At 40.9% G+C, this 13,994-nt stretch overlaps 2 protein-coding genes across 3 annotated transcripts; both read right to left on the bottom strand.

The window, feature by feature from the left end:
• Positions 1-234: 234 nt before the first annotated feature.
• Cyp4g1 (Cytochrome P450 4g1) lies at positions 235-2,456 on the bottom strand. The gene has a single exon (XM_018016657.2). It carries the CDS (start codon positions 2,315-2,317, stop codon positions 659-661), a length of 1,659 nt encoding a protein of 552 aa, XP_017872146.1. The 5' UTR covers positions 2,318-2,456; the 3' UTR covers positions 235-658.
• A 2,374-nt stretch (positions 2,457-4,830) lies between these two features.
• ebo (exportin ellipsoid body open) lies at positions 4,831-13,746 on the bottom strand. Of its 2 annotated transcripts, none has more exons than XM_018016654.2 (11): positions 13,526-13,746; positions 12,768-13,291; positions 12,498-12,653; positions 11,384-11,766; positions 11,106-11,305; positions 9,898-10,328; positions 9,277-9,826; positions 7,546-7,715; positions 7,262-7,471; positions 6,733-7,183; positions 4,831-5,904 (listed from the first exon to the last, which is right to left on the bottom strand). In XM_018016654.2, exons 1-11 carry the CDS (start codon positions 13,526-13,528, stop codon positions 5,827-5,829), a joined length of 3,156 nt encoding a protein of 1,051 aa, XP_017872143.1. In that variant the 5' UTR covers positions 13,529-13,746; the 3' UTR covers positions 4,831-5,826. The 2 variants fall into 2 exon arrangements, with proteins under 2 accessions (XP_017872143.1, XP_089332281.1); XM_089476155.1 differs by lacking the exon at positions 13,526-13,746 and adding an exon at positions 13,385-13,519.
• Positions 13,747-13,994: the final 248 nt, after the last annotated feature.

The following is a 13,994-nucleotide window of genomic DNA, read 5'->3' as shown; positions in this document are numbered from 1 at the left end:
AACAACGGCACCTAGACAAGCAACTAATGATCATTGGCAAGCAGCTCCAGACGGATATTATTGAAATCGGCAAGGATCAAACGTAAAATGGTTTGAGGTTATGTTTATGGATCGATCATTTGATGGGCTGCCTTATATCGTGTTGCCAGACGGATTATAACTGTTGCAATATTTTTTGTTGTTTTTGACAATTTATTTATTATTAATATATATTAGTAAATAACAACAGTAAAATTTATATTTTCTGCAGCTCTTTTAACTGCCTTTGCTTTATTTCGATATATATTTTTCATGATTTTTGGGTTTCGTACAAACCATGTGACTTAATAAATATAAAAAAAAAAAAAAAATAGAATCACAATATAGACTAAAATAAAAGAAAGCATATATAAAGAACTGAAAGTAGAATATAAAAAAATATATATAGAAAGGTTACAGATATAGGGACACCAAAAAAACAGAAAAATTATGTGACTTCCTCTATGAAAATATTTGGTTTTTTTTTTTTAGAATTTTTTTTTTCAATTGCGCTTAACTCATTGACTCTGAGGCTGTGTTGGAGTTGGGATAAACAGCTATATATATATATATTTGAATATAGATATAGAAGTTACGGTGCGTCGGGTTCCATCGGTTCGAAGTAATCATCGTATCGTATCTACGCAGCTGTCGGGTATTGGCGTGGCTCCAGCGAAATATTGAAGCCGTTCTCCAGCTTCAGGATGATGTCGGCCTGCAGCTTGAAGTCGGCCTCCGTGTCGGTCGAGTGGATGATGAAGTTGCGCACGATGGTCGAGAGTAGGACCTTCAGCTTCAGCATGGCGTACTTGCGACCGACACAGCTGCGCGGTCCGGCGCTGAACGGAATGAAGCTGTAGTAGTGCCTCTTGGCGGCGCGCTCCGGCAGGAAGTTGTCGGGATCGAACTTCGTTGGGTTCTCATAGATGTCGGGACGACGATGCACACAGTATTGGAGTACCACGCAAGTGGTGCCCTTGGGCACCGTGTACGGGCCGCTCGCGAGCTTCACATCGTGATCCAGGCGTCGGGCAATCAACGGCACTGGCGGATACATGCGCAGCGTTTCGAGAATGACGCGCTCCAGATACTTCATCTCCATGGTGTCGGCGAAGGTGCAGTCGCGCAGCATATTGTCGCCGAAGATGGCCTTCTGCTCGGCAAAGACGCGCTCCTGGACGTCCTTGTGTATGCCCATCATGCAGAGCGCAAAGCTGGAGCCCGCCGAGGTGGTGTCGTGACCCTCGAACATAATCGTGTTCACCTCATCCATGATGTCCTTCTCGTTCCATTCGATGTCCGGATTCTTGGCCATTTCCACCATCGCATCGAGCAGCGCCAGACGACGCTTGGCGCCCACATCGTTCTCATCGATGTCATCGAGATCATCGCGCAGTCCCTCCGTCTTGGTCGCCTGCTTGGCGGGCGTGGGCTCAGCGACATCCTCGATGATGGCGCGCGACTCGGGCGAGTAGTTCTCGTTGCGATCCTTGACCACCTTGCGCGTCATGCCCAGAATGATGTTCATCATGCGATCGCCCTTCTCGCGCAGCTTCGTGAACTTGTAGATCGAGTCCAGGCGATAGAGCAGCTTCACCTGCCGCGTGTGGATGATGTCGCACATGTCGACCACGGCCTGGGCATACTCGAAACTCTTGTTGCCCTCGGGCAGCTTCTTGACGCCCATCGCTGTCGTCAGCAGAATGTCGACCGTCGTCTGGGACATGTAGTCGTGCACGTCGAAGGACTTGCCCGCCTCCTTGGCCATGCGGGCGGACACGGCCTTCGAGTGGGCGACGAACGTGGGCACGAAGCTCTTCAGGATGCTCTGATGGAAGGTGGGTGCGATCATCTTGCGATGATGGCGCCAATGGTGGCCGTTGCTGATCAGCAGACCATCCCCGAACCAGGGCTTAAAGTATCTATATTCCTCGGCCTTGGTCAGGTGCTGGTGTCCGCTCAAGATCAGCTCGATATCATTGGGATTGGTGAGGAAGACGAGCAAGACATTGCCCAGCCAACCCTTCATCGTCTCGCCGTACTTGTTCAGATAGCCCAAGCCGACGGACAGAATCTCAGCGTTGCTCAAGCCGGCGGCCAAGTGGGCCATGCCGATCAGCGGCAGCGACGGCGGCGACGGTATATTGGCCACCATGCGATATTCCCTGGTATTCCGATGCCAGTACTCGTAGAGGGCCATCACGATGATCGTGCCCAGCAAGCCCGTCAATATGGGCGAGAAGCCGCCGCTCGACTTCGCCGCCTGTTGCAGCGTCTCCTGCACCGTTTCCACAGACATCCTTTAGCTGTTGTCGTTCCTTTCTGGATTCTAGCTTCTGTCCTCCTGGTTCCTTGTCTTCGGCTGAATCTGAGTCGCTCACTTCTCAACTGTTCGGTTGCGCTGCGAGTGCTCAACTGTGTGGGGTCCCTCGCCGGGTTTGCTTAGTTATACTCGTCCATCGATAGATGGACTATGCGCGACGTCAACTTGACCTGCCCGCTTGATCCCATGCGGTCTAGAGTCTAGCCTTCCCCCTGCTCGAATTAAGCGTATGCCAATTACGCTCCATTTGCAAATCAAATGTGAGCGCATCCCTTGTGCTCCCCCCTCTCAACAGTCGCTGCCGCTGCCTCTGCCTTTGCCTCTGCTTTTGCCTCTGCTTCTGCTTACACTTTTACTTAAACACTTGTTTCTCGTTGCCCTTCCTTCTTCCTCTACTCTTTCGCTTTCAGCTTTTTGTCGAGCCTACGTGATCGCAGACATCGCGTGTCGCTGGGAACGATGTTTTGCTCACAACTAGAGATGAGCGCAAAATGTGCAATTAAGCTGCAGCTTTATCAGTCCTATCGATCAACTTATCGATCAATCTATTCATCTTCAAATATGTGCAATCAACATGGTTCAAATGCTGTTGACTTAGTATATTCGGATTAAAGTGAATCTGCTGCAATTTAAAGCTAATTCAATGAGTTCATCAAATCGATAGTATTATCGATTTTCATCGACAATGTGAATTTAATAGTGAATTGCCTTTCAGTACTTAAAAACTCACAGAGAGAAGTGAACCCACTTCAATAATATGTAAATGCAATATTCAGTATATCGATAAGTTATCGATAGCTCAAAGGTTAACGCTATTATTGACTTCTATTGGTTGAATAGCTCAAACTTTTCAGTAAAACACAGGCTGGTCTGACTTTACTTTATATATAAGAAAATACAACAAATCGATAAATATATCGATTGTATTTTTTAATAATTTATTTGTAGGTGAAACACCTGTTATGATACAGACAGAAGAGGATATCCTTTAGCAGTAAGAGCAAAACGTAGATAATTAAAGTGAATATATCGATAATATATCGATCACATGCTTGGTTTGCTGAGCTTAACTGTAATGATGACCTTTTCAGAGCTATATAACAATGACAAATGGAATTAGGTTGGATAAATCTTGCTTACAGGGTATCTCTGTCTCAAGTGCTCAATTCATGCCGCATTCAATTGTCGCGTGTCCTGAAGGACTCGCACACGTTCCATCTCTAGTTTCATACATTTCCGCAGGATGCGCTCGAGATGCTACCCCTCCCCCTCTCTCTCACACACTCTCACACTCCCTCTGCCGGTCTCATATGCAAAGCAGCGATTACCTGTGCAAAAATCTACCTGCAACGGAAGTGGGTGATATATATATACATATATATATATTTTATTTTCGTTCGTCTAAATTTCCTTGTTTATTATGATTTGTTCCTTCTATTGTTCACGAATTTTTGCTTTCGCTTTTCAGACAAATTCAATTTCAGCTTATTTTTCAGATATTCACTTATATATACATATGCATATATATGCATGTGTGTGTGTGTGTGTGTGTGTGTTTGTATTTATTTTATTCGCTTTTGTTTTCAATGTAAACGGAACAATGCAGAGGAAGCTGTCGCTTTTAAAGGACTTGCTCCCTTGTTTACCTTTTGAGTCCCCCTCCCTCTGCCCTCTGCCCTCGTCCCCTCTCTCCCTCTCTCTCTCTCTCTATCTCTGTGTCTGTCTTAAGTGCTCTTCAGTTCTATTTATAAAAATTTTCGCTTATTTACATTTCCAGCTCATCTCCAGCCCAGCCTCAGCTATTCCATATCTCTCGAGATCTTGAGCCTAGAAATATGCTTTGATTTGCTTTGATTGTTATTGTTGTACAGCTGAAAGCTAATTGGATTCTTATTTGATTTCTTTCATTTCAATTGGACTCCCATTAGATTAGATTAGATATATTCTATCTGCAGTGCCTATTAATAGGCTCCATTCAAGTAAAACAAACAAAAACATTCCAAAGTTCAAATAACTTCAGAGTGTATATGTATAATTGTATTATTTCCTTGCTTGGCTTGTGAAATACTTGGAATTTATACATATACATACATATATACATATACTCATAATATACGATCTTACCGAAATTTTCGGATCAACAAATTGTCTTTCACTCATGGAGTCAACCCAAAACTCAGTCGATTACAAATTTTTACAACAGCTCTATAAGCTCTATATAAGCTATACAACTTTTACAACAGCTCTATATAAGCTATCGAGGGTATATAAGCCTCTCACTAATACTAATGCAACAGCAGTAAGAGTAATTAGGACAGAATTAGGAAGCTTTAAGAACAGACTATTTCATATCATATCATATCATATAACAGAGATACGATATACATACATATACACTCTTTGAACTCTTACATATATATATATACCCTTCCTGTTCCTTAGCTAAAAATCTATTTCCATATAAATATCTAAATGAATCAAACGCTTAATTATTTTATTTGATAGCTTTTATTTCACACAAAAAAATGCATTTGAGAAAATATTAAAAAAAAAAAAAAGGCGAACAGAAAATAAAATGATATTGCGTCAGTTTTCCGTAGTTTCCACGGCTATATTGAATGCGATGCAAAAGGTCGAGGTCTTAAAGTTAAATCGTGTTCTTTGTGTTTGTGTTTTATTTTGTTGTTGTTGTTTTCTTTTGATTTTGTTTTGATTCATTTCATGGACTTCACATACATAGAAAATAATAAATTAGGTAAATGAATGCATTTAAATATTGTGAACGCGATTTGGATTTGTATTTGGATTAATGCTAATTTCATGTACTCCCTATAAACACACATATATGTAGATCGGTATTATATATAGTCTAGAGTATACATATATGACTTTTTCTTTTCTTTCTTGTTTAAAAATGTTGGACACAGAAGCATGTGATTATGTCGTTATCATAATAATAATTATCATAGATTTAAAATATATATGCATACATATATATGTATATAGATATATATATATATATATATATATATGTATAGATATACACATACATCTACTAGGCTATTATTATGTATGGTTAATCTTCATCCTGATCTTCTATATCTGTTTGTTTTTAAACGGAATCTCATTACAAGCTAAAATTGTCTTTTATGAATTGTGTTGTGAATTTCACTCGAGGACGTCAAACCACAGAAGTTGCAGAATATATCGATAATTATCGATATACACACGTATATATAGGTATCTTATGTATATACTTAATGGAACACACAGCATGGGGCAACGTTTTCGTACGTACAGTTATCGCGTATATATATATATACAGTTCGAGTACATATTATATACAAAACAACATAAAATTAAAATAGGCACAAAAGATACTGAAAGGGACAGACAGCGTATAAGTGTGTGTGTGTGTGTATTCGTGTGCTTGTGTGTGTGAATGTGTATTTGCTCCGTGTTGTGTCTCCATTCGGCGCAGTCGTCTACGTTGTCTCATTTAGATGCGCACAATGTGCATCCTGCGTGAGCTGCGTCAATTTCTGTGTAAACGTTGGAATGTCCTGAAAAGAAAAGAGAATTTCATATTATTAGGAGAAGAAGGAGTCAATAGGATACATCTAAATAAGACATATCTAACATCTACCTAACTTCTATATATACATATATAATAATAAATACTTATTGTTAAAGCTAATATATATATAACCAAGGTCTTCTAGTTTTCGTTTCTTCTCATATATAGATATATATGGTAATTATAAAGAGCTATTTTCTAGACACATCTACATGAAAAGCAGTCACATATGAAATCGGAACTATCTACCTCTAATGGTCTTTGGGTATTGCCTAAAAAGCGAGCTGCTCAAATAGATATTCAAAGAGCTAGTATAGATTATATAAGAGTACTACATGATATCTAAAGATAGATATTATATGTAGTGCCAGTATATTAACTATATTTATATCGTATGATTATCTAATAATACTACATATATAAACAGTAGAATTCCGATTATAGATCATCTAATAATACTATATATATATACAGTAGAATCGCGATAATTCGTATTGGCAACGGGATCAGTTTTTTTTTCGATTTACAAAGAAATTCATACTATCGAGAATTATCGATAGCGAATTCCGTTCAAAGGGTTAGAATTTTTCTCGATTTATCGCGATTTTCGATTTAGCGGGGTACAAATTCTCGGGACTCGACTATATATATCAATTTTAAGCACTCGCAACAGTTATATCTATGACAAATATCAGCTAGATAGCAACAGAATATCTATAGCAGTTCACAAACTATTCTGAAGCATATACAAAATATATGCATATTGCTCAATCTAAATCGAATCTTAACACGAGATCTATAAAGCTAAACGTACAGTTGTCTGGCATATATCCTCGAGCGTTGATTGCGCCACGGGCAGCGTCGCATTGACAAAACTCTCGAGCAGCTGGCGACGATCCACCTGGCCCATGGCGAACAGTGCCTGGGCAATCAGATCAAAGTGTAGGGCACCCTCGCCGCTCAACAGCAGATTGAGCAGCGCACGCTGGAAGGAGGCCAAGAGCTGCTCCTTAAACAGGGCACGCTGATACAGGCGACTACGCTCGTTCACATTCTGCATGGAGACGAGCACGCTGCGCACATTGCTGGGATCTGTGCCGCTGACCAGCATCTGGCCGTACGCATTCATGATGGCCATAAAGTGTTCCGGTTGCAGATTGTCACTGCAGTTGAAATTGTTGGGCTGCTGACCATTCGCATGGCCATTGCCATGGCCATTGCTCAGCTGATTCTTATAGAAGAATTGCCATTTGCAGGTGAGCACGCTAAGGTGAGGATGAGACGGAAATCATAGATGATGAACATTATAGAGAGAGAGAGCAGCTAATTCTCACAAAGCTCACCTGTCGAAGAGCGCAAAGAGCAGGCTGGTTATCTCGCTACTATCGGTGGCTGCGTTCTGCTGCTGCAGCAGCGGAAGTATTTGCTGTGTGCTGAAGCCCAAAATGCTGGGCATCAGCGATAAGGAAGCATTGCCCGGCTGTTCGACGACCAATTGAAACATCTGCAACACCTTCTCCATGACGGCCAAGCGGCTGAGCGTTAACTGCTCCCTGTAACAGACAGAGAACATCGTTTAGAACGAGATGGCTATAGTTGGTGTATATCTATATAGATGTATATGCACCTGCTGCTGACATCGATAAACAGCGTGATCATCTCCTTGATGAACTGTGCTCCCAAATGCATGGGCAGAGTGCGCAGCATACTCAGGCTGAACTCGGCCACGGTGATGGCCATGGCAATGCTGCTCAGGCCGTAGCTATTGAAGATCACCAGCGCTTTGTTTAATATGGGCTGCAAACAGAGAGTGAGAGAGAGATGGATATATTATTTAAATGAATAGACGATTAATAATATGATTGAGGTTTGTGTTTTGGAAGATTAAGGAAACGTATGACAGTTTATATTAAGGCTATGAAGTTCATACAGAAAGAAGGAGGGAGAGGGAGAGTGAAAGAGATAGATAGAGAGAGGGAGAGTGAAAGAGATAAATAGAGAGAGGGAGAGTGAAAGAGATAGATAGAGAGAGAGAGCTATTGTCGGCAAAAGTATGCGATTTCTATTACTATTTTCTAGGCTAATCAAAGTTTACTCAGCTCACAAAACCCAAATGAAAACCTTCTGGACTCAAGCCCTACTATTTGTGACAAAATTGCCCTACTAAATAATACAGAACTAGATAACAATGAATTGAATTCAGGTTCGATACAGCTCACATTAATATATAGATGAAACGGCAAGTAGTTGAAAATATATATAGTGGAAGAGGAAAGCGGGAAGTGGGAATCCAAATGTAAAAATATAAAAGTAGATTGATTATTTATAGACCTACAAATAATAGATAGAACATGGCTTGAGATGTATATCTAAGATATGTATAACTAATGCATAAATAAACCCTCTATTAAAAACCCTCTTGTAAAAGTAGAAACTTGAAGCTAAGTAAAAACTTTACAGCAAAACAAGAACAAATATAAAATGGAAGAGGGAAGTGGGAATATAAATGTAAGAATATAAAAGTAGATAGCATTTTTGTACACTTATAGATAATACTACATGGCTTCAGAGACATATATCTAATACATAAATAAGCCCTGTAGAAACCTGAAGCTAAAACAAAACTTCGCAACAAAAAAACAAATTGGTCAAGGAACTAAACTTTTTCCTACACACTTATCAAGAATATATGCATACAAAATTGTCTTTATCTATATACAAAATCTATGTATATCTATCTTTATCTATATATAAAACAAATTTATAAAGTAACTAAACTTGTTTCCACACACTTATCAGGAATATATGCATAAAAAATTGTCTATCTATATATAAAAACTATATCTACCTTTATCTATATATGAAATTTAAAACTTTGCAGAAAGTCAACAAAAAATTGATAGAGGAACTAAACTTGTTTCTACATACTCTTCAAGAATATATGCGTACAAAATTGTCTATCTATATATAAAAACAATATCTATTTTTATCTATATATAAAACAAATTTATTAAGGAACTAAACTTGTTTCCCTATAGTTTTCAGGAATATATGCATACAAAATGATCTTATCTATATATCAAATCTGTCTAACTTTATCTATAAAACTTTGCAACAACAACTTGATAAAGGACTAGATCTGTTTCTATACACTCTTCAAGAATATATGTATACAAAATTGTCTTTATCTATATAATAGAACTATATCTATCTTTATCTATATATAAAACAAATTGATTAAGGAACTAAACTTGTTTCCCTATAGCTATCAGGAATATATGCTTACTGCATATCTTTATATCCATATATATATATATCTATATTTTAGCTGTCTTGCTGTACCCCTTTGTGTGCTCACCTTGAAGGTGCTCGCAAGTAGGTCCTTAGCCGTTGCACCCGTCGCCTTGAAGTAGTCGATGAGCGCCGTGAACGTGCCCAACAGGCTGAGCGTGGTGGCGGCCACTTTGCTCTCGCCGGCTGCCGGTAGATCGAGTTCCTGGAAATTCCTGGATAATGCACCAATATACTCGCGCAGCATCCATTGGCGACGCGGATAGTCCTGCTGCTGTTCGGGCACGTTCTTCCACGGCATCACCATGTAGCTGACCAGGCTGATGTGGACATTGATGCACACTTGGCGTGGCAGCTGGCCGCCGAGTCGCGGCCCCGCCTGCATTAGACTCTGGATCTCGGGTATATCCAATAGACATTTGGGTCGTATCACAGTCGCTATGAAGAGCAGCACCTCGCTCGCCGCCTGCTGCACTATGGGCGAGGCAGCCGACGGCGAGGCATTGCCCGCAAATATGCTGCCCAATATGGCAAACAAGCGATGCAGCAGCTGCTCGCTGTTCAGGGACTTGGACATCGGAAAGATGCTGCGTATGGCCAGTAGAACTTGTGCATAGCTATCGGGATAACAATGGTATGGGTATATATTAGATTTGGTATTCGATTGGACCGGCTGTGGCTAACCTACAGATTATCCAAGTCCATTTGAAAGCTCGCCTTCTCCGAGTCGCTGCCGCCGACTCGATTGCTCGCCAACAGCTGCAGCGTCTGCAGCAAACGATCGGAAAGCACATGCAACTGCCGCTCCATCTCATCGACGACATCCGCGGGCGCCTGTGCCGTGTCCATTAATGGAGCTAATCGTACCACCGCCTGGCACACGGTGGCAAAGTCTCTCAATATCTCACCCACATTGGCGAGCTTCAGTTTGCGTGCCGCCTCATAGCACCGACCGCTGCCATGATCCAGCGCCAGCTCCAGCGACAGCAGATACGTCTGTGGGCGTGACCAGTGGGCAAAGACCTGAGCGAAGACGATGTGGGCGCCGCGTGTTGTCGCCAGCAGGGCCAGGCACTCGAAGCACTGGTCCAGAAACTGTTGCCATTCCGTTGTGGGCGTCTGCGAATGCAAAATAAATCAATTAATCGATAAACGTATACCGATTGATATACGATTGAATTTCAACTTATTTACAAGTGAGTCGCGTCCGTGAAATTTTGAATCTAAATCTTCTTCAGCTAACAAACTTAATATTACGGAGTTTCGATAACATGATATCGAAATGTATTGCTTAAGACAAATAATCGATAAAAGCGCTTTAAAGCTAATTCGAGTCAAGAGCTCAAGAACCAGATTTGAGCATTGTAAGCTGATTCATAGTTCTCTAGTTTGAAGCAGATTGAGATTATGTGGGCTAACTAATGGGTGAATAAGCTATCGATTAATATTGATAGATATTATAATATATAATTATAAAATATTATGTGGAATAATTGCTTTAGTTCTTTCTAATGCTATTTGAAAGTATTACCTTATATAATACGATTCTAAACCCATTTAGAACAAGATTCTAAATCTGTTCATCTAACCTCAACCGTGAACCACATAGTAAAAATTATAAAACTTCACTCACTATTCCGAACTACATGACTAAATTTTGAGTAAGCTATGAGTAAATATATAGAACTATACATATATGTAGTATATACTCCACTCTACTATATAGACAGTTCAATTAACAGTTCCCAATTGTGGTCTATAGGCAATTCACAATTATTGCTTGGCCTTTCTATTGATCTATTGCTTATAGTAAGCTATTAACTCTCAACTAAATCTCTTCTAGCTGCATCTCTCTTGTATATATATATATTATACATATTTGATTTAGTTACGCACATCATCCTCCATTAGCTCGTTGTCGAGTAGCTCCAGTTCGGGCTTATTGATTTCGAACTGTGTACGCCGCATTATCTCATCGACTAGCTTCGTCATAATCTCGCCATGATGAGCACTCAATTGCGTTGGCTGCTCGGCAATGCCCTTGATGATGGGCGTCCAGATGTCCAGTTTTTCGGTAAAGTCCAGAGCGCCATGCACTGTCAAAGCAGACACAAAGAAAGTAAAAATAAGAAATCAATCAAGAAAGACAGTGGGCGTTTCCGATATTCACTCACATTTGGTGGTGCACCGATAGAGCTGATCGAGAAATGAGTCAAGCATTTCCGGTTCCTGCATCATTTTGCCCGCATATTTGGTGCTATACAGGCGCAACAGTTCGCGGAACTTATCGCTATACATTTCGCTCTGATGCTTGACGCTATTGTGCTGTTCCAGCAGTCCGCTGACTCCGTTCATTAGGGTGAACGCGAAGGGCAGCGGCTTCTGCAGATAGAGCAGCTCATTCAGCACTGAGAGTGCGCCCAGCGAGATGTTCTCGTTCGCCTGGCGCCACTGCGATAAATCGAGTATGCTCATTAGGAAGTATTCAGAGATCAGATCGGTGCGTATCCAGGAGACCAAATGCTGCACACAGCTCAGCAGCTCCAGCACTGAGGAACTGCAAAAACCAAAGAAAAAAGATAACACCGAGTATTAATGATGGTGTTTCAAATGGGTCTATTCCTTGAGCTTGTTGTGCTCCAAGTGCTGTGATTATCTTAGGGGTACTCCTTAAGCTTATTGTCTTCCGATTGTTGGCCTGCCTAACACATTTTCATTTGATCATTATATCATTACTATCTATATTAATATATTATTATCACGTATTATTTTCTATTCATAGTCACTTCTTTATAAAAGGACTTAGGGTGTGCTTTGAGTGGGTAGTCGTGGGTTATCTATGGGTTTTAGTAACTCTCTTGAATTTGTTTACTAAATGAGAAGCGAGAGATTCAATGATATTATTATTTTAGTCATATTTTAACCGAATGTATAAAATATAGCTTGATATACTCAACCGATAACTTTAGGCAAGCTAGACACCTGTTGCTTATCGATAACTTTCGAAGAGGAACACACAATGGAGTTCCATATAAACCTAAGCTTATCTGAGAATATTTTTGGAGCTCAAATCTATTACAAATCGTTTAAAAACCAGCGAAGCAGCAATACATTAGATATATATTGATTACGTAAAGCTCTTTAGACATGAATTGATGTAGAATAAACATAATTAGCTCTAAACTAACATTCATTGCTGCAGAAAAGACTTCTCTAACGTAAGGATAACAGACCGGAGTGGGATCGAGGCAGGACCCTTAATTAGTTGTTAATCACGTTTTGACATACCTTAGTTGGTTATCATTTGGCAGCGCTGCAGTCAGACTGTAGTCCATGAATGTGCTTGGTATGGTCGTATGAATGTCTTTGCCATTGATGTAACAAACGGCGATCAACAGATATTTGGTGAGCAGGTCCAAAACATCGGGTATACACATGGAAATGCTGCACAGAGCAAACATGGGATTGAGCACCACACAAAGAGAGAGGGGGAAATGTTAAACAGTCATTGAATCACATGCAAGAATTGACACGGTATTTATAGAGCAGCGGGCTTACCACGAGTGAAAGTATTGCTTCCATTCGCTGGTGAGGTCGCCGCGATTGCTGACCACCTCCTCGGAGGTGACGCGCAACAGATTGATGCCAAGGCTAAATCGTGTCTTGGTTAGCTCCATGCAGTGTTGCATATAATTCGGATCCTGTTCCGGGAATTCCCTTTTGCCAAGCAGCGCAATCAGTTGGGCGAGCGTATCGCGATGCCGGCGAGCGCCGGTGAGCACCATAAGCTGGGCATAGTGCTGCCACAGGGTCTCCCTCAATAGTGTGCGATCCGCCGCCGTTAGTTGTGTCCAGCGGCGCGTTATCGTGTGCTCCAGCGTCGAGGTGCTGAAGAACCAAAGGAATTGATTCTCTGTGAAACTATTGGTGGCGGTCGCAACACGCAGGCACAGCTGCCAGGCCTCCGGCTGTGACTTGAATGCCAGCAAATTGGTCTCGATTTCGCGTTTGCGGGCATTGCTCGTCGTCGGCTGGTAGAACTCATTCAGCAGCACCTCCACCGACGTCATCGATGCGGCATGCTGCACGGATGACGCATTGCATTAGTATCGCGCCTATTATGTATTGCACATTGAGGACAGCCAATCCGTTGACTTTTTCCCCGATTTACTCACTTTTCGCTCTACTTTTTTACATTTTTTTTTCTTGCATATTTTTTTTCAAAAAATTTTTTACTACTTTTTTTGCAAATACTTTTTTCTTTTTTACTGGGGTACTTTCTTCGGAGTGGTTGGCCTTAGCGGACGGAGACTTACCATTTTGCAGGCGATTGCTGAGTGTGCGTGCAATGTGTGAATTTCGATTTTGTGCTTGGTGCTAGCGTTGATATGTGCTTGGTGTGCATTAGCAATTGTTTGACGTAAAGTTCATGATTTTTAATTCAAATTTATGTTTGAGTTTTTTATCAATTTTCTTTGTGTATATACGACTTGCACATATCGGCAGCGTTGCCAGTGCAATGAGAGCGTTGCCACATAGCCAATATGTCATGCACTTAACAGAGCTGCTCCCAGTTCAAATAACGTATGTTAGTATGTTGCCTAACGGTGCGGTAATCATAATTTTAATTAATTAAAATATCAATTAATATGTTCTCGCGAAAAAAAATGTACCATTTAATTCAAAGAAAGAAATCACTGCGATTATTCATCTGTTGATTTCAAACATATGTTGTGAGCTGCATACCAGTTTTACCAGCAGGGACGATTTTTAGTTTGGCTAATT

Source organism: Drosophila arizonae, chromosome X (assembly GCF_054131065.1).
Source record: "Drosophila arizonae isolate 15081-1271.41 chromosome X, UAZ_ARI_1.0, whole genome shotgun sequence".
Lineage (NCBI taxonomy): Eukaryota > Metazoa > Arthropoda > Insecta > Diptera > Drosophilidae > Drosophila > Drosophila arizonae.
This window is presented reverse-complemented; position numbering and strand designations above follow the sequence as displayed.

Bases quoted from the DNA above. Each gene is read 5' to 3' on its own strand.
- Cyp4g1 (XM_018016657.2), bottom strand. From the start codon at position 2,317: ATGTCTGTGGAAACGGTGCAGGAGACGCTGCAACAGGCGGCGAAGTCG.
- ebo (XM_018016654.2), bottom strand. The intron at 11,767-12,497 runs GTATGTCAAAAC...TGGTTTTTGCAG, and splicing joins CCAAATGATAACCAACTAAG to TTCCTCAGTGCTGGAGCTGC. The intron at 5,905-6,732 runs GTACGTTTAGCT...TTTTCTTTTCAG, and splicing joins AGGATATATGCCAGACAACT to GACATTCCAACGTTTACACA.